Source organism: Amia ocellicauda, chromosome 11, assembly GCF_036373705.1.
Source record: "Amia ocellicauda isolate fAmiCal2 chromosome 11, fAmiCal2.hap1, whole genome shotgun sequence".
NCBI classification, from domain to species: domain Eukaryota; kingdom Metazoa; phylum Chordata; class Actinopteri; order Amiiformes; family Amiidae; genus Amia; species Amia ocellicauda.
Window position 1 is genome coordinate 36,569,643 of NC_089860.1, and position 23,278 is coordinate 36,592,920.

The following is a 23,278-nucleotide window of genomic DNA, read 5'->3' on the forward strand; positions in this document are numbered from 1 at the left end:
CAGTCACGGCTGTACATGCATCAGTCTGGTTTATGTGTGTGCCATTATTGCCATTTCTACCCAGCAGCTGCACTGTCACACTTTGACTTGTGTTCAAATTGCGCTTTTTATTATTAGCTCATTTTTTTGTTTTCTTTTTTTATCTCCATGAATTGAGATGATTCAAAAGATACACACCACTCCCAGTCGGAAAGCAAAATGCAAGATCGCACGTTTTTTCTTGAAAATGTAGTTTCCTTATAACTCTGGAAAATGCATTTCTGTACTCATCTGGCCCCTGTGGTCCCCCGTATCCTGTTGGCGTATTTATGCGCCCTGTTGCCTCATTATATTTTGTTTATTAAGAAGTATCTTCCAGTAAAGTTAAAGGTATTATTATCATTATGATTATGTTTTTTATTATTATTTCAAATGTATCAATATATATTCCTCCAACAGATGTCAGGCTTTTTCAATAAACTGTCTAGCATCGACCGCAATACATTGTTTTGCAGTTATAAAAACAAAAACACACACACACACTTTGAGGATTGTATTAATAATAAATAACGAAAAATGCAGAATAAATACACAACAATCACGCAAAGCTGGTACTGTTACCAGTAGCTCTGTTGTGGGTTTCAAAGGTTCCCCATTAAATTGTTATACACGTATCAAGTGATGAATACACATTTGCGTGGTAGTGTTAATGTGCTGAGAGTCATGTACACCACTACATTATTTGGGGGCACCATAATGAGCTGTGCCAGGCATTTGTCGCCCAATGACGTGCAGCTGCCCCCACAATGACCACTGTCCAGTGACTGATATCATTAGTCCAATTGTCCAGCATCACACTACACTTCTCTTTCAGTCAGTGTGTTGGCATTATGGTACTTGTGTGTTTGCATCAGTGTGGGCTGCAAATAACTGTTAGCAGAGGAAAAACAAGCAAGCAATAAGAATATGTTTCCGGGTTGTTTTTATAATGAAATATCTAAATAAATAAATGAATAAATAAATAAATAAAATTATTTTCTATACAGTAAATGCCTGTAGATTCTGAAGTAACGGTTATGTCTGTATTTGGATATGTCAGATATGCTCTTGACATAAAAGATAAAGCTCACTGTCTTTTTATTCCTGTGTCTCCTGTTGCTATCCAGTGCATCTAAATTGGTTCATCTTTCTGCCTCTGAACTGTTCAGCCTGTGCTGTTTTTATATTTTATTATATTTACATATATTGTATTTTTGCACCTGCACCGTTCACGTTTGTAATCAAAATCAACTGTACCTATGTTGTTCTCTACCCATATGAGACCAATATGTTTAATATGTGCGATCCTTTTCCTTTCACAAGTGCAAATTACCCCCTTTATATATTTTAAATATAGTTTAGTGATCTATAATTAATACATTTATTTCAGATGTTGAAAACATATGCATAAATTAACCTCAACAAATATATTTCAACATATAAAACTTGGATTACATACCGACATATATTTTGGGGGCCACTTTGGGCATATGAAAAATATAAGCATCATTATAATAAAAATATGTGTTTGTTACATATAGGATATATTTATTTTCTGTGATGTTCCCTGTAGTGTGCTGTATATTTAGTTAATTGTTAGTTTTATAAAACATCTAAGTTAGGTATAATAATATATACAATAATAATATAACAATAGACTGTTACTGTTATTATTATAAAGGTTAATGTCATGTTCAGTGGAGAGAGAAAGCTCTTCTCAACACAAGTCTCTTTGGGATTGATGTTTCCAGACCCCTGTGGCCCCCGCGGCCCTGGGACACGAATCCCTGACGTCACAAACACGGGTCAGAGTTGTAACATTGCGAACGTCCCGCAGCGGCTCGCCTTATTTGGAGAAGGACGGCTCGACTGTCACCTCCTCTAGCCAATCATATTACGAGCAGCTCGGCCGGCCGGCCAATGGGAGCAGCGCACTGTCACAGGCAAAGCGGAGCCTCAGTAGCTGCGGCGGGACAGACGCGAAGTTACAATGTGTCTGTGTGACCCGTGAGCTGCCCGTGGTCAGTGTGGGCGGCTCGGCACCGATAGACACTTTGACATCATGTTCGCGACACCCGGCCACGCTCTGGATCCTGTCGACCTCTTGTGTGGATTCGTCTTCATTTTATGTATAGAAACTTTGGGAATTTACGGACAAGAGGGTGAGTTGCATTGGATGTTTCTGTCATTTTGTCTTCCCTGCACTCAGGAATAGAGCGCACACAAGGCTGAGCAGGGCAACGCTTTGGTGCTTTACTTTGCTAATGTTTCCCCGCGATATAAACAGTATAAATAGCCCACAGTTTTGTTCTGCCCACTGGATCTACAGTATGAAGGCAGCTGTGCGTTAATGAATAATCCCGGCTGACGGGTGCAGTAAACAGCTCAGAGTTTTACTGTTGCACACGACTGCTCTGAAAAGTGTTCAAGGGAAAATAACATCGTTGACAGGCAAACATCACAGTGACACCTCGCTGTCCTTTTTAAAGATGATTTTAATGCGATAGTATAAATACAATGATTGATTTATATGACACTCTTAAAGTTGATCTTCTACAAAATGTCAGTAGTGATATAGACGGTTTCTGTGAAAAGGTGCAACTACACCTGTCCACCCTGCAAAAGTTCATCTCGTTTTTCTTCCCATAGTGCTTGAATGTGTTTGGACCAGACTGGACTATTCATATCTTTATTTGGATCAAGTCCATCTTTAACACTTAGGTTGTAAATGATTATGTGCGACGGTGTTTGCAGTGTAGATAAGGGATCGTGTACACAAATAAGCAGCTAGTGAATGCATGTGTACTATCTTATAGTTTAATGTTGTTCTATAAACTGTTATATTATTAGTCCAAAGTACTCCATATTAATCACACAAGGTGTGTGCCACCTGATATCTACTGAAGTTCATCTGGTGTATCTGAAAAAATACTACTTTCTTACAATCTAAAACAAATAATGTAATCTTTCTTTCTTTCTTTTTTTTAACTTTCTTAGTGGTAATACTACAATTTGTTTGTGTAGAGGGGGGGAATACATTCAATCATTTTCTTGAAGTTTCAAAAAACATTGGTTTTCCTTTTACACTAAAGCTAGGAGTGCCAGACTTGCACAGGACGGTGCTTGATCTCCATTTCCTCAACGACACGGCCATCAGTGTCGCTCAGTCTCCTAAACATTTCCAGTTAGGTTTGAGTCATTGTAACTCTCGACTTGATAGATTTGTTCCTCTGGAGCGTTTTGCCAAACCTCTTGTTGAAATATGCGTTTCTGTGTTGTGACTTTTGTCAGTAACACTTTTGATTGTTAATAAGATCGCCAGAGGCTGCAGAGTGACTCATCTCATTAATACTCCAGTTAGAACAGCGATCCTGTCTCTAAAGCCAGGCTGACTACAGCTGGTTAGTCCCCAAAATCATCAGCATTCACTGCACAGCTTTCTGGATTTAAATGGGAGAAGTTATTCCCAGTCTTTAGGCAGAATGTAATACATTAAAATTATAATAATCTGTTGGACTGTGTTATTCCTGGACCAGGATTGGACATCACTGTAGCTGATGATGAACAGACATCCTTGTGTTGTATCACCATTACACCTGTGTTCCAGGCTAGGAGTTGTGTATTGTCAGTGGGTTTAGACAATGAGATGGGAGCTCTTCATTCGCACACCATTCACCTCTGAGGGACATGCAGGTGTGGGCATTTTGGTCAGGATTTCAGTGCCTGCGCACATCCAGCTGAGGGTGTGAGTCCAAAGACATCATAAGACATCACACTGTAGGTATTTGTCCAAGACCTTAAGCTAATATTACTATAAAGAGTGACATTCAGCTCACGGACTGTGTTAGTGTGGTCATCCTTCCTGCCGACAGACCAGCGGTGCCCATGTCTACAAAGATCCAGAGTGTTCCAAACCTGGACAGGAAAACTATGTGGGCGGCAAGGATAAACAATAGATATTCACATGGTGTTCAGCATTAGGCGAGGAACATCCAAGAGACGGTGTCATGAATCACAGCAATCGCATTCGCAGATGTAGAGTAGGTCCAGACAAAATGCGCACAAACTCCCAGCCCAGAGTCAACTCAGTCACCACAGCTGCGTTGGGCTGCAATAAAGAAAGATGACAAACATGAGTCAAACCCTTTGACCTTTTCCTTTAATAAATCACACAACTTCCTCCACTCTTTTTATCAATCTAGATTCCTTTTAAAGAGTATTATATCCTGTTTACGTTTTCCATTTGATGGAGTCTCTTTAAACTGATGTTGTTGTTTATGCTGCGTCATCATGAGTAACTATGTCAGTAAATAAAAGCGGGGCTTTTTTGGAAAAGCACAATTGCACAATTGAAAGACAGGAAAGGAAGCTTGGAAATATTTATGGGTTGCACCAGTGCTTTTTCAATTCATTTTTCAGCTTGGCATGATGCTATACTGCTTCCCATGCAGACTTGCTCCCAGTTGCTCTCAGAATCCTCTGTTCTCCAAGGCTAAATTACCATCACTCTCAGTGAAAACAATACCCGAGGATCATGAAGCATAAAGCACGCAATGGAAACAAAAATAAAATAAAAATGGTGACCCAAACTAGTCCTTTAACTCAAGGCTACTGGGACAAATGCATCCGAGCGAGATGATTAAGTTGGATGCATTGCTGAATAAAGTGCAAGGTAAGAACATTCTGTCAGATCTGGAGTTGTGGAGCTGAAGAGATCCATAATGACTGCCCTATGGTTAATTAACCATAGAAAGAATGTTTTGCCATTTTAACATCATTTGACTGGGTTTAACTCAGTTTTATAGTGGTTTCGTCTGGGCTCAACGTGCCTTCCTTCTGCTTTCCTACAGTGGGCTTTAGGAATACCATAATATACCATGATCGGTATGTCTATGGTAGAATGGGGTAAAGCACAGTGAACGCATGTTAAAGCTACAGGAAAACACTGTAAAACAATGGTCTCACCATAGTAAAACCTAGTTTAAAGTGCAGACTCTCCAGGTAAGCTCTCTGTGTGCTGTTTCTGGTGAATGAACTCAGTGTTTGAGCTGGTCTTCCCCGGTTACCAGGTACAAGGAAACGTTTGGGTTCCTTTAGGTTAGAGGTGCGAAAAATTTTGACTCGGTGAGATGCATTTTAAGCATTGGGAAAAGACAAGGCTGACATGTTTTTTATAATAAATAATGCATTACAATGTATATTAATAACAGTGAATCATTTAAAAACATTGTAACTTGTTTTTTCTTATCTATTTACAAAAGTAACAAAAGAAGAATTTGTGACACCCTTTATTTATGACCTCAACTGGGGTTGTGACCCCAGCATTGGGAGCAACTGCTGGCTGTAAACGCTGTGTCTGTGCATGTTGGGACATATTAGCCTCTCTGAAAGTGCCTGCCTAAGCAGTTATCCCAGGAAATACTGCCGGGCTGTTCCCATGCACTGGTGTGTCTCTGGAGAAAACCCTGGCTAGACTCTGGTGAGGGTAGAGGCCAGTGAAGTGGTGCAAAAGATTACTCATCCAGTGTGGAGAATAGAGACCGTGGAGCTTGCAGCTGTGTTTAAGGCTATGGGCAATATTCCCCCTGCCCACACACAGCACGGCCGCGCTGCCATACAGGGGGATCATGCGTTTCTGCAGGAGGCAAGGCGTGTTGCAGTGATACGTCTCGTCTGGGCTTTCTCAGGAGGGGTTGCGACCCTGCTCTCCTTGAACTGATCCCCGAAGTGAGTGCAATTGAACTGATTAGTCATTTAACCCTTAGAACACCCAGGGTAACATAAACGCCACACACAGTCTGTTCATCCTGTTAAAGACATATATATTTCAACGGGTCCTTAAGGGTTAACATAACTGTACAACAACAACAAAGGCTTGAGAAAAATGTGCCTTTTTAGTGAAAACACACATCACGTTGCTGGGGCTTTGCTTCTGCCAATTCATTACGTGTTTGCATTACAGGGGCACGATGTCCTCATTATGGAGAGCGATCGTTATCCTGTTTGGAGAAATGTCCTAGTCTCGGGTGGTTGGCACATGAGCACACAGAGACTTATGCTGTATTTGTGGACCAGCAGCAAGGGCACTTGTCCAGCTATAGCTAATGATAAAGTTGAGGAATGGCTTGTAGCCTGGGCTCTCCTGACGGTGGCTCTTGCGCTGCACAGCTGCTGACTTGACTAGTGCCACAGCTGTTGTGAAGGACTTTGGCAACTTTGCTAATGAGTTGCTCTCCAAGCACGGTGCTTTATTAATGTGTGGCTGTATCTGATCAGAGCCAGGAAAGCTGAGAGGATGGCTTCTGGGTGGCAGCAGGCAGGATGTTTCTAACAGAACCGCTGTCATTGGCTGCGAATCTCCTGTCGGGATGGGTGTGTTAATGTTATCAGACAGACAGGCCTGACTCAGCTCCCATTTGCACCTATTAACATGTCTTTACACCTTTATTAGAAACCACAGGGAGAGGGCAGCAACACTCCGGAGAACCCGGGGCGAACCTCCCTCTCACCACGCCGCCGCTCAATGGGAATGGAATGTTTTCAGCAGAAATTCAATATCGATATTTCTATAATTATACAGAAACAAGGGGTCGTTCCAGATACAGAATTGAAAACGCTGGGTTGTTTTCCTATCGGCACCAAGCCAAGCAAATGCTGTTGTTGATTTGTTGTTGTTCTCAGAAAGAGGTTATTATTTCAGCTTGCTAGGGCAAACAGTAATCAGCTCCCAATCCGCACTGCAACACAGCATGACTCACCCGAACCCATCACTACTACACAGGTAGTCTTGCACCGAGCCCGGGGAGAAGAAAATAACTACAATGTGGCATCCATAAGTTAATAAAAGCCTCCGGTATGATTCACTGTTTTCAGCTCCAGTAGGGCTGTTAATCTGCCCCAGCTGTCCCTCCCACAAAATCATTCCCACATTTCTTGGGAGAGAGCTGGTGTTGTTCGTTTGTGCGCTGTGGAAAGTTCAGCCTGTCAGTTATATCTGTTTTCTGTACGGTAATGGCTGTTTTTGAATCTCTTACTGTGATCACTGTGCAGGTACGGATTAAGACCGGTTTAAGTGTGCTGATTGGGGAAAAAATGAGAATCCACTGACTAAAGTAATGTTTTTGCTCGTTTGTGAGGTTCTCTTTTGGTCAGACTACCTCTTTCCCAAATATATATAATGTTGCCACAGTTCTTTAAGGTATCTATGTTTTCCAGTATAGTTTTATGAACAGTTTGAAAACCTGTCACTGCGAAAAAGTGATTTCTGTGATTAAATGAGTGCAGCAGAGCTCGACATATGGTTTTGTAGCAGCAACAAAGATTATATGCCAGATGTTTTCCAGGACTTATTCAGGAATGAATGCTTTTTAATAATAAAAATAGCCTGATAGGAGAAATGGTTTGAATTTTGAAATATGTATGTTAAACACACAAAAATATATATTTTAACCACCTATCAATCTCAAAATCTAAATAAAATATTAAAAGAAAGTAAGGAATAGACCGGGTAGGCCTAATCATAAGCTTGCTTCCCTCGGCAGGAGAAGGCTGTGGGCGCACTGTGTTTGCGGCTCAGAGCGGCACCCTGGCCTCGCGGAACTTCCCAGGCACGTACCCCAACGGGACGCAGTGTGTGTGGCGTCTGCGGGCGCCTGGTGGGAGGACTCTGCGCCTGGTGTTCGGGGACTTCGACCTGGAATACTCCCGCGACTGCAGCGCCGGCTCTCTAACCATCACCCCCGCCGGTGGGGCGCCCAGCTTGGGTAAGACAACCGCCTTGCCACTCACTGGGAAAGCATCCCTGCAAGCCACACGCCAGCACATGTTCCTGACCACAGATCTGACGGACTGGGTTATACACTGTGTGACTGTATGAACAAGAGACTAACGTCGAAATGGAGCCGAGTTCTGGATCTGGAGAGCACAGGCATGAAGTAAATGTATATAAAAGTTAATTCAGAGAACAGGACACTGTCCTGAGAGAGAAATGTCCAAATCCAACATTGATATTATTCAAGGAAACATCATCTGCATTTGTATATGTCAAGTAGCGAATTACATTCTGAGTTATGAGTTTTAACTAAGCTTTCTTCCTCTGGGCCCGAGAGGAAGGAAGTTCTTTTGCTGGTGGTTTGTTCACTAGAAAAGTTTAGGGTCCTCGAATGAACCTTTCTTAAGTAATAAACAAAGCGAAATACAGATACTTTTGAAGCGCTTGGCATTCCAAATTCCAATAAAAAGTAAACCCCATGTGTAACACAACACCAGGCACACAATGCAGACACAGACACACCCAAATCTGCTTTGTTGATGTAGTACTGGTTCACGGCAGCTCATGAGAGCACAAGTGCGTCTACAGTTCACCCAGATTGGTCGGATTGGGATTGGGTAATAACTGCTGATGCCAACCAAACCTCACAGCAAAGGCCATGCGGGTACTACACCTTTTGAAAGACATCTTCATGTAAAGGTGGAGCAGAAAGAGTTGAACTGAGTGCTTAGTGGAGGACAGGAGAGAATGTTGCTTGTTTTTCTGCACCGGCGATGGGTGTAACTGTGTGCCCTAATGGCTCCCCTGACAGCGGCCGTGCGACAGTCACTTACAGGCATGTCTGAGATCCGCAGCCCTGTGCCACTCTCTTCTCAGCGACATTCCAGGGACGCTTGCCTCATCAAATATTTCCTGAACATATTTTCAACAGCTGGAACAGGAACGCTGCCAGGCTCTCAGCCACTAGCCCACTCAGCCTCCCTCTCAACCAGGCGCTGAGCTCCGGCCGCAAGCCCACACTGGCCCTCAATTCAGCCGGCCAGCAACATTTGTACAACATTTAGTTGTGTGCAAATGCAGAGCAGGCTGCCCTCCTGGTGTATTCCCAGAAACTTTGATTAAACAGCTAGAGCATTCATCAGCCCCCCTGTTTCCTGAATCACTGACCACTAAAGACCTAAGGGGGTTGGGAATATGCATAAGGTCAAATACAATCTAATTGGTTTACCCCTCTCTCTCTCTCTCTCTCTCTCTTTCTGTCTCTCTCTCTATATGTAAACACAATGTGAAACAATACGAAACAAATTTGGAGGAGAAAAAGCACCAGGTGAAAAGGGAACACAATTCCAAGAAAGCAACTGGGAAATACATTTTTCCAATAATTGTTTTCCCTTCATCTCTGTCTTCCTACTCACCTCACATTAAGATATTATAAATGCACATGTAAAAGTACAAATCTGTATGGTTGTAGCTGAAATTATTCACTGAAATTGTGTGTGCAAACATGTGACTGTATCTCAACGGTGAGCAATGTTTTCACTCTGTCAGCTGCATTGTCCCCCCCCCGTCTGAATCATTGTTCAACACACTCTGAAAACGTATATAATATGAATGAGTGAGTATAGTTTGATGAATCATATCTATTCAACTAATTTAATCAAATAAATAACCTTTTCTAACGAAGTGAAGACCGGACTGCAACCAACAGTTTTGGCCTACTAGTGCAGGTGTCTTGGAGTCTCAGTGGCTGTTGTTTGAATCCCACTGCTGACACAAACTGGCACCTTAATTGTTGCTCTGAATGACTTTCATAAAACACTAAGGTTTGCAGCACTGACTGACATCAGCTGGTGTATTCGCAGTGCAGCCAAAGGCAAATCATACTTAAAATTAACCCGGTGCAACATATACGTAACATACAGAGGCCTGGCAAATTGGGATGACATATTTTTTAGGCCTGTTCAATGTTTGGGACATATATCATGCTCTGAGCTCTCCTGCCTGCTCTCTCTCAGGTCCGCTCTGTGGGCCAATATCGATGATCGAGAAGAAGTTGGCGCTGAACACCAGTGAGGTGACGCTGCACTTCCTCACCGGCACTCACCGCTCTGGCCGCGGCTTCCTCCTGTCCTATGCCACCGACCAGCATCCAGGTATGCGAGAATGAGGTATACCGTGAGTGGGGTGGGTTGCAGTCGGGGAGGAATCAGTCACTGCCACAATCTGCCCTAATGATTAATTTGGCTTCTATACACTGGGAATACCCTGATATACCATGATATATATTTCCTAGACATGATTACTAGGATAGACCATGGTTTATTCATGATAGAATGCAATAAAGATCAGTGAAGGCCTTAAAACCATAGGAAACCATAGTAAAACGATGGCAATACCATGCTAAATGTTCAAAAATTATTAATTTACCAGGGTGAACTTGAATAAGGGTATACAAAGGTATACAGTGTGCTGGTGCAGCATTATCTGGGTTGGCTGAGGTGGTTATGTGGTGCAGAACTTCCACACTGTGGTGTGTGTGCCGATTGTGTGGATTGTGTGGCGGCTTGAAAACATTCTTATCCTTGTATCAATGAGCGGAGAAGGACCTGGGGAGTCGATGAGCTCAGTGGTGTCCTGTCATAGAGGTATGTTCCTTGTTTTGCCAAAAAAGGTCCTAAACTTGCACTGTGCAGAACATGCTGACAATGATGTGGAGGTGATCCTGCAAAATATACAGCTGCTGTGTATATTTACCCGGCAAAAGCACTTGTTTTCTGGATTTGAGCCGTAAAGCCTGCTTCCCTCAGCAACTACCCCCCCCACCCCCCCAACAGCAATGATTGTTTTGGTTGTGGACGTGTTTTTTTGTTTTGTTGTTTTTGTACAAACGTACCATGTACCCATCAAAGTGTTAGTCAGTGCTTACATATCAGTAAACAGCTATTACAGTAATGCGGCGGCTCTGTACGGTTAAGCTCCGGTAAGGGGTGGTGCTGAGGTGCCTAATATGTGGGTCTCTAGCTGCCCTTAGGCACATTTACCCTGGAAATCTTACCATAGGATTTCTTGGCACATTTACATTGTTTTATTATGGATTTACCATAGTTTTCACTATAATGAAGTCATTGTATATCTTCGTATTCCCTGGGACAATGTGTGGAAGAGCACAGCTGAAGGCTTTTAAACCATAGGAAACTACTGAAAAACTATAACAGAACCATGTCAAGAGTGCTGGCCCCCTGAACTGGCCCCTTACATAACAACATTTTCTTTTTCTTATACTTTCCTGTTTGGTTGAGCAGCATGCCACACCCTTTAAAGCACAGATTACATCTTCAAAACAGATACTTTTACTTTAAAAACAAATCATGCGGCTATGAAATAAAACAGGGACGATTATAGGTAAACGGCCTCTGCAATCAAGTAAGGAAATATATTGCTATATTTTTCAGAACCCCACTACTCTTTGAAGGTCTTATCATTATATTGGTGAATGTCTAGCATGCTTTTTACACTGGAAGAATGAAAAGTCCTCTTTCTCATACCATGTCTGCTTCTCTGAGAAGGCAAGAGAAGTGTCTGGCTTCTTCAAAACCTTTAATAACTGGATAACAGAAGAAGCATTAACAAAAAAAGTTTTTCCCCGTAATCCACTGTACTGGCATCCATGTCGTGAGACAGCTTGTGCAACAGCCTCGCAGTCGGGGGAAATGCAGGGGGAAAACGACGGTTGTTTAGTGCAGCCGGCCGGCGCTCCTCAGCTGGGTCCTGTCTGGTGCTCTTCTGAGAGTGCAGCACCAGGAAGCAGGGGAGACAGCGGCCGCAAGGGACACTGTCCCTTCAGACGGCTGGAGTCTTTATTCTCCACACAGGTGTGTTTGTTTTCTTTGGCAAGTTATAGATTGTCGCTTGTAGATTTTATTGCCAAGCCATCGTGTAATTTGAACAAGGTTGCACAAACTGGACAAATAAACACAGCATATGAAGTGTAAATGAAGGCAACAGCCACTGCGTGGAGGTATCTGGACTCCAGCGTTTCGACCACAAGACAGGGAAGTAGGACAGCAGACCCCACTGTGCACAATGCACTGTTAATATGCAGGAGAACTGTTTTGGATATTTTATTATAATAATTGTATACCAGTTTTTAATAATACTCTGCCCTATGATCTGTGTGCTTCATTAATCACATTATTCACATTATCACCTGACAAAGTGTGCTCGTCTCTCAGCGTGCACAGAGCGTGTTTACTTCTGTCTCTTGCCAGAGACCGATAACAACATGAAACGACTGGGGTATAGAAAACGCAGAAGGTGTTCATGAAGGAAAAATAATAAATGAAAAAACTAACATAATTATAGTATTGAATTACAGATAATTTCAGAGGTTATTAACGGTCTTTTCAGAAAGCAAAACAACTTATTTTGTGGGGGGCGATTCTCCTCCTCAAGATGTAAAGGTGTGGATTCGGCTTTTTGGAACTCGCCAGCGATCCCAGAAGTGGAGTGGGGCTGTTTGTACAGTCGCCTGCGATGCCAGCAGCCTCCCCTGCGCTGAATGCTGAGAGGCCCCGGGCTTCTCTCCCAGACTGTGTGGGTGGAAAGCTATGCGCTCTCTGCTGGCAGGAGGACAGCAGGTTAACTATTGCCTGACCACACCGACTACACCACGTTAGAAAAGGAGTAGTTTACAACTGCTGTGTTCTTCTCATTCTGCGTCTTTGGCTGTGCTGTTGCGTGGCATGTTTTAGGGATTTGCTGGTGTTGCTTCTGCTTTGCTTGTCCTCTTGTTTAACACGCCGAGTTGAGGAGCATTTTTAAATAAAATTTATTACGTCCGACCAAAAGGGGCTGACGTACAGGGCAGTGGGCAGTGGGTGCATCAACAAGGCAATTACATTAAAAAGTAAAAAGTAATGTACAGTGTTCTTCAGAAAATACATCAGAATCCACCAAAAGTCAATTTTTGTGTAAGATCACCTGGACATTTCCAATTACGCTAAGAACACAAACACACTTAGCGTGCGGCACATCTGAGCTTTAACTTCTGCTCAGCCTACACACTACTATGCCTGCATCGGTGCCTTATGTTTTTATGAGAAAAATCTGTTAAACAAATTTTTCTGCCTCAGTTTTCTATATAGATTCATTTTCAAAAAGAAAACGTCTACTCCAGGTGAAATCCACAAGGCTTTATCGCCGTACTAAAGCCCTGGCAACTTCACTCTCTGTGGGGCCTCGACGGGGTCAAGAAGTCTGCTTGTACTCCGGTTATGAACAGGGCCAGACCTGAACCCACATACGAAGTTCATCCCGCTTTGTATAATCAGGACTCACACCTGCAGCCTCCAGGCATTGTGAGGAGCACTCTGTCTGCAAATGAGGAAAATTTAAAACTCACAAATTATGAAAAGCTGACTCAACTGTGTCTTCCCTTGTGTTGAGCTTGGCTGCCAAGATTTGAGAACATGAAATGCATTATAATAATTACCACGGGCTTTTATTTTTTTCCCCTGTTGTGCTCAAAAGTACACCAAAAAAAATGTGAAGGACGGTTTGTAAATCGAGGGGCTGCATGTCAGCGAGCATTGTCTCGGCGGTGGGGATCGGTGGTCACCACAGGGCCGACACTGACTCACCCCGGTGCAGACGGCGGCTCCGAGGGGGCGGGAGGCAGAGGAAGCAGTTGGAATCTCCACAGATGTGATTGAGAAATTTCCCCAAACTGTTTTATAAAACTCATTTCAGGAGTTCAGACGACCCCATTAGACTTATGTAGAAGATAAATAGTGTTTATTTTGGCCTAGACTCGCTTGACTGTGGGAACAATGACCTGGCCATGAGGATGAGACCATCGCAGCCCCCCCACTCAGTGCTCAGGAGTGGAGTCTACTCTGGGCTAGAGTTGCTTGGGGGTGACTTGGACCCCATCTTGCCCCTCCAGTGTTCAAATATTGGTGATCGTTTTATAAGCCGTTTCTCATTAACCCTTGTATGCAAATCCAAAGTAACCCTGGTATTTTCCTTCCTGGTTAAATTAGTTGCTGCGGAGTGACTAACCTGACTGACTCTGCTTGGTCCTAGATCTCATTTCCTGTATGCAGCGAGGCATCCATCTCACCACTCCACAGCTCAGGTGAGTGGAGGTGTCGACACTGTCCAGCCAAAACTGCTCACAGGTAAAGGGCAGCTTCGGGGGCTGATTAAAGTATGCCACAATGCGCTCCCGTCACCCGGTGTTTGTACTGTGGATCGCGGTCCATTCCAGATTGCTTACTTGGTGTGTGTAAACAGGAACTGTGCTGGTGAAATATCATTCACTCCACCACACGGTGACGCAGAAGGACTGAGTCACTTCCTGAGGGGGGAAGACCTGTGAAGTGTCTTCTGTGTTTTGATCCCACCAGTTTCCCAGATACTTCATCTGTCTGATTAGCTGATTAGCTGCATGAATTTAGATCTTCTCTACAGACGGTGCATCTTGAATTAGAGCACTATTTCAATTTGAAACAATTTCAGATCATCTTTATGCCTTTAAAATAATATCATATATGTCTAATGGTGTAAAACACCAGGTAAATGAAGTGACTGAGAGCTTCAGCTGGAATGAAAACCAGAGCGCACTGTAGCCCTCCAAGGAACCGAGTTAGAGTCCCCTGCTTTAGAGGGAAATCATAGTTGTGCGATAGTCGTGCACTTTGCCAGCCACTCGTAGAGACAGAGCCCCTAACATATGCTTTTTCATGGCCTGAATCCCACACATGTGTTCAGTCTGTTATTCGCCATGGCTTTCACATATGCATTGTGCTATTATGCCTGTTTCTGATCACTCCAGTGAGTTACCAGCTGGAAATGTGTTTTTCTTTGCATCGTTACTCCTTCACGGACAGCCTTAGCACTCTCCGACTCCATGAGCTCAATAGTTGAGCTTCAGAAAGGGATTTGTTTGTGTTTGCAGCGAGGGAGGTTAGATGGCATGGGTAATAGTGTTGTGACGGCTGCCTGCGGCTTGTGTTTCAGGGCTTTCTGCCCCGCGGGCTGCAAGGACGTGACGGGAGACATCTGGGGCCAGCCTGGCCAGGGCTACAGAGACGTGAGTCAATCAGGTCCCTTTTCCATTCAGATACACTAGATGGGTCAGCTTGGACGACCTCTTGTGGTTGGAAAGAACATGACGAAATGGCGTTTAAATCAAGTGCTAAGTGACATGTAAAGAAAGAGAAGAAAATTTAGAAAAAGTGGGAGTACAGGGAAAGATTTAAGCAGACTTAAAGGTTTTCAACATGCCCCCTGCCTTCTCATTCTCTCCTATCTCTCTCACTCTCTACTATCTCTTGCACCCTCTCTCAACTCTCTCTCTCTCTCTCTGTGTCTCAGACCTCAGTGCTGTGCAAGGCGGCCATTCACGCAGGAGTGGTCTCGGAGGAGCTGGGGGGGCCCATTGCCGTGAGCCGGGAGAAGAGCCTCACGCTGTACGAGTCCAGCTTCGCCAACGGGATCCTCTCCAAAACGTGAGACCGGGTTTCGTTTTTTGGGCCCAGTCCTGTGCCAGCCGCTGTATTGTGTTTCTCACGGCTATGGTCCCATTGTGGTTTTAGACGGTGTGTTTAAAAACAACATTACATCTCTCTGATTTGACTCTTCTCTTTTCTGACAGGGGCTCCCTCTCTGAGAAGAAGCTGGTTTTCAGCCGCGGTAAGGCTGTCTGGGTGATTCAGACAGAACACATCACAGTAAAGTACAGACACGAGTCCTAAAGAGAACTGACTGAATCTCACCCCCCCTCCCCAGAGTGTCAGGATGAGCTTCCTGTGTTGCGCTTCAACGCTTCCTCCTACTGGGAGGAAATGGACGGCCTGGGCCGACACGTGCTCTGGTCCCCTGACAATAAACCAGCCCATGGACTGCCCCCCGCCTGGGCTCCGGCTAGCAGCTCTGGTGACCACTGGCTGGAGCTGGAGCTGCAGGAGAAGAGCACTGTCACCGGTCAGAGTCTGTCTGCCAGTGTGCCTGCCTGCCTGCCTGCCTGCCTGCCTGCCTGCCTGCCTGTCTGCCTGCCTGCCTGTCTGTCTGTCTGCCTGTCTCTATCTGTCTAAGGGTATCTGCCAAGAAATAAATAAATAATAATCTGTCTATCTGTCTGTCTGTCTCTTCATGGCAGAAAAGCAGGCCCCGCTAAAAAAAATTCTGATTTGGAGTGATTGATAAGACACTATATTCATAACGATTCAGGCTGATCTGCACTAGTATACAATACACTAATAGTATAATATAGCTGATGGACTTATTTATTATGGAAGTCAGTTCTGGAACATTGTTTGTTGCCTGGCTTATTCAGTTCTGTCTCACAGCGCTGGTTTCACAGACCCAGATCAGCACCAGGCGTTGCCCAATGGGAATTTAGGTCGAGTAGTCCTGGATTAGTGCTAATCGATGTCTGTGGAAATAGCAAATAGTGTGTGTGAAGCAGGAAAGTCTGTCTCCAACTTGATCCTGAGATCAGGCCTACTATCGTCTGGGCTGTTCTTTACTGAATGACATCAATTCTTTACTTTATTGCTCAAAATGACAATTGATTCCTGGTCTTTAGCCCTTGAGATGCTTTAAGTGCACGTGCAAACTCCCTCACTTTTTAAACATAAAAGCACTGAAAAAGAGTAGGTGAATGTATTGCAGTATGCATGGGCCTTGCCATCTTATCAACCAAAAAGTAGAGACAGAAGACATTCAGCACTGAAGTAAAACAATTCTGCAATAATAGCAGTCTGACTAATGGTGGTTCAGTTGGTTTTCAGGCATCATCACGAAGGGCTCTGCAGACCGCAATGACTTCTTTGTGAAGGCCTACACCGTCCTCTTCAGCAAGGATGGCAAGAACTGGAAGGTGTACAAGAGCGCGGGCAGCAAGGAGGAGAAGGTACGGAGAGCTGAGTGCCAGTGCGTATCCCTGCACTGTTTATGTCGTTATGTCTTTGCTCATTTTCTGCCCACAGACAGCCTGTTGTTGTCACTCTTCTCCTTCATGTCTAAGTCTTGTCACTTTGAGGTGGCTAACTTATATAGATGGCCTTATAGATGCCTTTCAATCACCAACCGCAGCAGCATTTTCTTCTTCCATATACAAATATTACAAAGTTTACAGTCTACGTGTCCCTTTCAAGATATAAACTCTAACAAGCAGCTTATCTGATGTTTATCAGAGCTGCCATGGCATCGGCTTTCTCCAAGCACTGGAAGCATCTGTAATTAAAGTTTTTCCAGCAGCTGGCGAGATCGGAGATGCACAGCAGCCTCCAGGTCACACCTCTCGAACAAAGGCATGCCGGTACCTGAAAGGGAATCGGAAATCCACTCAGGATATCAACAGGAGAACAATCCATTCATGCAGTGAAAGGAGAGAGAACAAGAGAGTTCGAGGGAGAGCTAGGAAACCCTGAGGCACTGTTGTAAGATATCTTTTGTGTTCCTTCACCTACCCAGGTGTTTGAAGGGAACTCAGAAAGCATGCATGAGGTGCAGAACAGCCTGATCCCCCCCGTGCTGGCGCGATACCTGCTCCTGCGGCCCCGGGAATACAACAAACGGGCGGCTCTTCGTCTCCGGGTCTTGGGCTGCCCGCCCCTCCGCCCCCGCGTCACAGTCGGTGAGGCCCTTTGAGATACTACAGTTTGGGCAATGGGTGGGAATCCAGCAGGAGAAAAACAGGGCCTCCTTCACCCCAGCATTCCTGTGGCTGCTCAGTTGCCTGCGAGTTCAGCGGGTCAGCTGTGCCCTGGGGTCGAGTCCTGATTGGGGTGATAGATGGACTGTAGAGCTCCTGGGCAGTTGTCTTTGCCAGCATGGCTACCAGAATGCGTGCTTTGTGAGCCGAGTCCAGGAAATGGCCATTCAAAACTGAGGTGAAAGGGGGGGTGATGAGAGATTCTGGTTATTTATAACTCTTCAAATAACTGGCAGCTCGTGAGGTTTGACACAGGGAGGGGTGATGAGGGCATTCATGTTTTCGTTCTCTCGGTAGCCCATACCCCCCCGAAGGTGGCCACCACAGTGACGTCACCACAGGAACACAGCACCACCGGGGGCCCAGTGATCAAAAAGACTCCAGACTCAGGTCAGAGGCTGCGTTCGCTGTCCGACAGACAGACAGACACACAAACACAGATGGATGGACAGACAGATGGACAGACACACACCCACAGACACACACCAGGAGGCCATTATCTAAACTATCAGTTTCACTACACAGAAAGAGACGTGAACAGGAAGTTACACATCATAACAAATGCCAAACTGTACTAGTTCATCTCGAATTAATACATTTTGATTTCTTGCACTGACCCAAAATTGGTACTGGTTAAAACATCTCCCATCTAAACAACTGAAATCAGATTCACTCAGCCTGGGTCAATTGAACATGTTTGTGTGAAACTCAGAAACACAAAGCAAAGCAGATGCCCGTCGGGTCAGCTGTGTAATCAGCGCCGCGCCCGCTGGGAGTCTGACGCTCGCTGCTCCCACAGGGTCCGGTCAGTCAGTGCTGACGATGGTAGGGGTGGCCATCGCTCTGACGCTGTGTGTGGGGGCCCTGCTGGTGGGCGTCTGCTGGAGGAGAAGGTAAGAAGGGATCGGGGGCCGTATCTTTCCCTAGGTATCAGTGGAGCAGCAGAAAAAAGTTATCATGCATATATTTATGTACTTATACCTTTGCTTCATTAAACAACACTAATGTTGTGATTCATTTGGTTTAATGGATACTGTTTGTCAAACTATACAAGTGACTGTCAAAGATGTGCCCTCCCCTGTCTTAACGCAGTTCAGTAACACAATCAGTGTCCAACCAGGTATTATTGATAGAAAGTATAGTTTAATGGCCACTATTCTTCACCCAATAACATTGTTTCAAGTGAAGTGTGTGGGCAGTCTCAACCACACCGGACTAGATGGGAACTGTTGCAATTATTGGTTGATTTCTTTCAGGAAACATGCGGCTGAAATGAAGTGCTCCTTGGTGAAAGGTAGGCCGTGGGTCTCGTCGTGAATGGCAGTAATGCGTTACACCCTGGAAAACAATGAATAACAGCTCACGTGTCTTCAGAGCCATTGACAGAGCTCTTCACCCGACTGATTGACAGGCCAGTGTATTCGAACCCCTTTTGACCTTCTTTCCCAGGTGCCCAGAACTCAGCTGGGAAGACGCAGGGCTGCTACCATGGCACCCTGCCTTGCCCAGAGTCGGAGCTCATATCCTACCCCCTGGAGATGGGCGCCGGCGAGGAGCTGGCAGAGGCCGTGCTGAACGGTAAGGCTGTAGATCATCCCAGCAGTCTCACTCCCACTCCCACTCCCGACCCGGACAGCGAGCGAGAGACAGAGACGAGGTTTGACAAGCGAACAGCCTTTTTCCTGGGCTGCTTATTCCCCGCCGGCTCCGTCAATTAGCCCGTTGGAGCATAAACATTTCTTTATTCCCTGAGAGGTGCTCTGAAAGGGGCCTTTAATTGGAGCCCAATAAAGGACACTCTCACACACGAGGCACGCAGCGCGTCCCCCCAGACACTGGCTGTACAGAGCGGCCCAGCCCTCAGTGAGAGGCACAGCGAAGGATAGGACAAGAGGTCAGCGGCTAAAACAATCGAAGGCCTCTCTCAGTCTCCGTAATTAAAATCACTTACCCTTCAAGGTTGCCTGGAGGGGAAAGTGGGACAAGGGCCCCCTGTTGGGCCGTGGTGCTGGAACGGCATTTGTGGGCTCCTATTGAGCACGTTAAAAACAAAACTGACATAAGACAGTGGGGGTCGAGACCGACAGCACAAGACGAGACAGTCAGGGAAAGAGGCCGCAGCTGCTGTTTCAAGCGAATTGATTTGTTTATTTGTTCGTTCGCTCGCTTGAGCTTTTCTTCTCGTTCGTGAATTGCAGGACAAAGGGACAACTTGGGAAGGGAAGGAATTCTAGGTGTCCTGTGCCGTCATGTGTCTGCTGACCCTCCAGACTCACAGGCTAGCAGTGTGCACGTGTGTGTGTGTGAGTGTTTCTGAATTTGGGCGCAGGACACAACTGCAGAATAAGTGCAGATGCAGCCATGTGTGTATGTGCCCTGTTGTCACTTCCTGGCAGTTGTTGGTTTTGGTTCGCTGACAAGACCGACTTGGTATTCATCAAGGGACAGCCCTGATGCCAGAGGATACATTTCACATGTTTTAAACAGTCCCTCACTGTTTCAGGCACAAACTGATGTTTCTCAATGAGGAGCACACAGGTGGCACAGAAACAGCGGGAGTAACGTGGCCTTGAAAATACAAACCGATGTGTTTAAATCTGTATTTCTGAAGTCAGATTTGGGGTTGATCATTTTCTTTTGGCGCAACATTGTTAATGTACACATTTGCCTGTAAATATATGTATTAAAAATAACTACTGTAATGTATAGATTACATTATATCGTGATGTTCATATTGTAATGTGTATATAGAACATTGAATATGAGCATTTACTAACCAGAAGTCATCTGGGATAAAAGCATCATGCAATTCATATTATCACTATTGAGAACAATAATGCTAATATAGTTACTAGTTCCATTATATGAAATATAATAATAATAATAATACAATAATAGTAATATAGAAGCACAGTTCTGCGTACCGAGAACCGAGGGAAAGGCAGGGCGCCGCCTCGTGCTCCAGCAGACTCTCCTTCTTCCCAGAGTCACCGCCTCCCTCTCCTGTCTCTGTCCCCAGATTATGCCGAGCCGGACCTCGTGGCCGGGGTGGGACAGAAGCTGGGCTCCACGTTCAGGCCTGCGGCGGACGAGGGCTACACCATCCCGCTCATCCTGAACCACTACGACGTCCCGGGGAAGATCCACGAGTACGCCGAGCCCCTGCCCCCGGAGCCCGAGTACGCCACCCCCTTCAGCGAGCTGCCGCAGGCCCCGCACGACGGGGGTGTCAAGAAGAACATCTTTGTGATCCGAGTGATGCCCCCTGCCCAGAGCACCAAACTCGCCCCCGGTGACCCGCCCCAGGAGCCCCAGTACGATTTCCCAGCACAGAGAGGATACAACAGTTACTGCACCCCCCAGGTCTCTGCCAATGGGCCACGCAAAGCCAGCGTGGTGTACGCCGAACCCCAGCCAGGGAGCCCGGCGCCCGGCGCCCGCCTCACACACCCATACCACGAGCCATTGTGATGCGGAGCGACTGAGGGACAAGGCTGCCTTGCAGTGCCTACAGGCGTGCTGTTTGGCCGTGGGGTTGCTGCTCTCTGTGCTGCGGAGATCTGCTGCACTTTGCTCAAGGACGATGTGAAAAGCTGCTCACGTGTGCTGAGGCCATCGAGACGCAGACAACTGCACTGTAGAGAAGACTTCATTCTGGAGACCAGGGCCACACACGTGTGACATTAAACTTCATGTTAACGATCCACCATCAGGTGCAAATAAATGTTTAAATTAAGCTCAGAGATATTCCAGCACAAGGGCTCTCTGTAGCTACAGGAGGATTTAAGGTCACTGGTATGGAAATGTATTGTAGTTAGGAAGGATTTTTTGTCTTCTCTTAGACAGGTGATAGGATTTCAGTTTTATATTTTAAATAATTTATGGTAAACGAATACTGCCTTAGTACCTAGTGGATCTTCACAGTTGTCTTACTTTTGGAATCACACGTGTGAGTTCTGCAGTAGAGATCACCTGTGAGAGAAACAGAGACATCTGAGCACAGGGACTTGACTCCAGCAGCCGTTCAGTGTGCAACACCCTATACAGCCCAGCGTGACGTCAACGCTTTCATGAAAACCCAGGTTCCAGTGAAAATGTGAAGAAGCCAAGACCTCGGAGTAGAGAAATCGCTTCCACCACAGAAAGCCTTCAGAAAACTGGCCGCCATTGCATGAAACTAAAAATGTGCTTTTCAAGACTTCCTTACTGTGAACGTTGCAACACCAGAAATGTCAGACCACAAAAGTGACTCTTTACTATTTTATTTATGAAGTGACTCATCTGGTGTCCAGTTCAATCCAGAGACCGCAGCTCTCGGGCTACGGTGTCTGCAGTGGATTTTAGCTGCTGGTTAAGAAAATTAAGTGCCTTCAAAGTTCAAATGAAACTCTTCCACTTGTACTGTACAAATATAAAACACAGGGCGAGTAAGACTGGGTTTGCTCATCACTGGGCCTGTTATTAAAGGTTATTGTAATTATATTTTTTAATCTGAAATGTTATTTGTATTTTGATGTTTAAAAAATGAAGTCAAAATGCGACTGCACATTTTAAAAAGCTTCCAGACAAAGACGGGATTTATATTCGCACATGGGAACACACTCACCACTTTTGCACGTCCACTGAACACATTGGAGTGTGTATGAAAAATAAATAAAAAACATTTAAAAAGACAATGACCGAAGACTGATCTGGGAGAGTGTCGTTCTTTGTGTGTTGACAAGGATTCATGGAGGACACAACACACAATATTGAGCCGGGACAAACGTCCGCACCCCTCTAAATAACTGCTTGTTCTGAAATTAATGAATACAGTGACTCAAAATTAGTAAAGAACCTTGTCCATTCTACAAGTAATTGTTAGTAATTTACAATATGTTGTAGCAATTGCTAGTAATGTCAAATGTAAGTAAATATATTATGTTCAGTAAACAAAAAAATAAAGTAAAATTATAGTAATTGGTATTAATATGCAAGTGAATATTTGTATTATTCATAACACTAAACAATGTAGTGCAGTGTTTGTCGGCCTCTTGTGGTGACAATACAAAGGATAAGATATTTTTACAGCAGCAGCAGCTTAACTGCACAATGAGGACGCGCTCACCGGTTACTACACAACTACTAACTGCAGCAATCAGACGCCATGGTGCCCTCTAGTGACACTAACACAGCAGCGCCACACGTCCCCTACAGACATGCGCACCAGACGTGTCTCCTAACGTCCCCTACAGACATGCGCACCAGACGTGTCTCCTAACGTCCCCTACAGACATGCGCACCAGACGTGTCTCCTAACGTCCCCTACAGACATGCGCACCAGACGTGTCTCCTAACGTCCCCTACAGACATGCGCACCAGACGTGTCTCCTAACGTCCCGCGCGGACATGCGCACCAGACGTGTCTCCTAACGTCCCGCACGGACATGCGCAGTGGCTCTGTTGTTCACCAGTGACGGGGGCGCCAGGACGCGGGATCACCGGCAGCCCGGGGGGGTAAAAATTTTGCTCCCGAAATCTCTTGATGTCGATTCCGCAGGGCGGGGCCAGCGGCCCCCCCCCGTGCCAGTCACGGCACAAGCCCTTTTTACCGCCCAGCGCGGCGCCAGCGGCCCCGCCGGCGCGGCCCGGCCCGCACGCCCGCGGTGTCTGCCAGGGCGCCGCGTCGCACGGCTGTGCGCCTCCTGTCCGGACACGAGTACCGTCGCATGGCCGTCCGGAGACACAGACGCCCTTTATTTTCGCCGCTACTGTTCATTTCAGGACAA

The 23,278-nt window shown here is 45.5% G+C and overlaps 1 protein-coding gene and 1 non-coding gene across 2 annotated transcripts; one reads left to right on the forward strand and one right to left on the reverse strand.

The window, feature by feature from the left end:
* Positions 1-1,983: 1,983 nt before the first annotated feature.
* On the forward strand, positions 1,984-22,194 carry LOC136763600 (discoidin, CUB and LCCL domain-containing protein 1). Its single transcript, XM_066717719.1, has 15 exons — positions 1,984-2,180; positions 7,560-7,781; positions 9,805-9,942; positions 13,874-13,925; positions 14,810-14,882; positions 15,167-15,300; positions 15,447-15,484; positions 15,581-15,775; positions 16,585-16,706; positions 17,270-17,432; positions 17,808-17,900; positions 18,310-18,403; positions 18,767-18,804; positions 18,960-19,088; positions 20,530-22,194. Exons 1-15 carry the CDS (start codon positions 2,081-2,083, stop codon positions 20,979-20,981), a joined length of 2,043 nt encoding a protein of 680 aa, XP_066573816.1. The 5' UTR covers positions 1,984-2,080; the 3' UTR covers positions 20,982-22,194.
* A 773-nt stretch (positions 22,195-22,967) lies between these two features.
* Positions 22,968-23,099, reverse strand: LOC136763801 (U11 spliceosomal RNA). The gene has a single exon (XR_010821111.1). It is a non-coding gene; the product is annotated as a U11 spliceosomal RNA (small nuclear RNA).
* Positions 23,100-23,278: the final 179 nt, after the last annotated feature.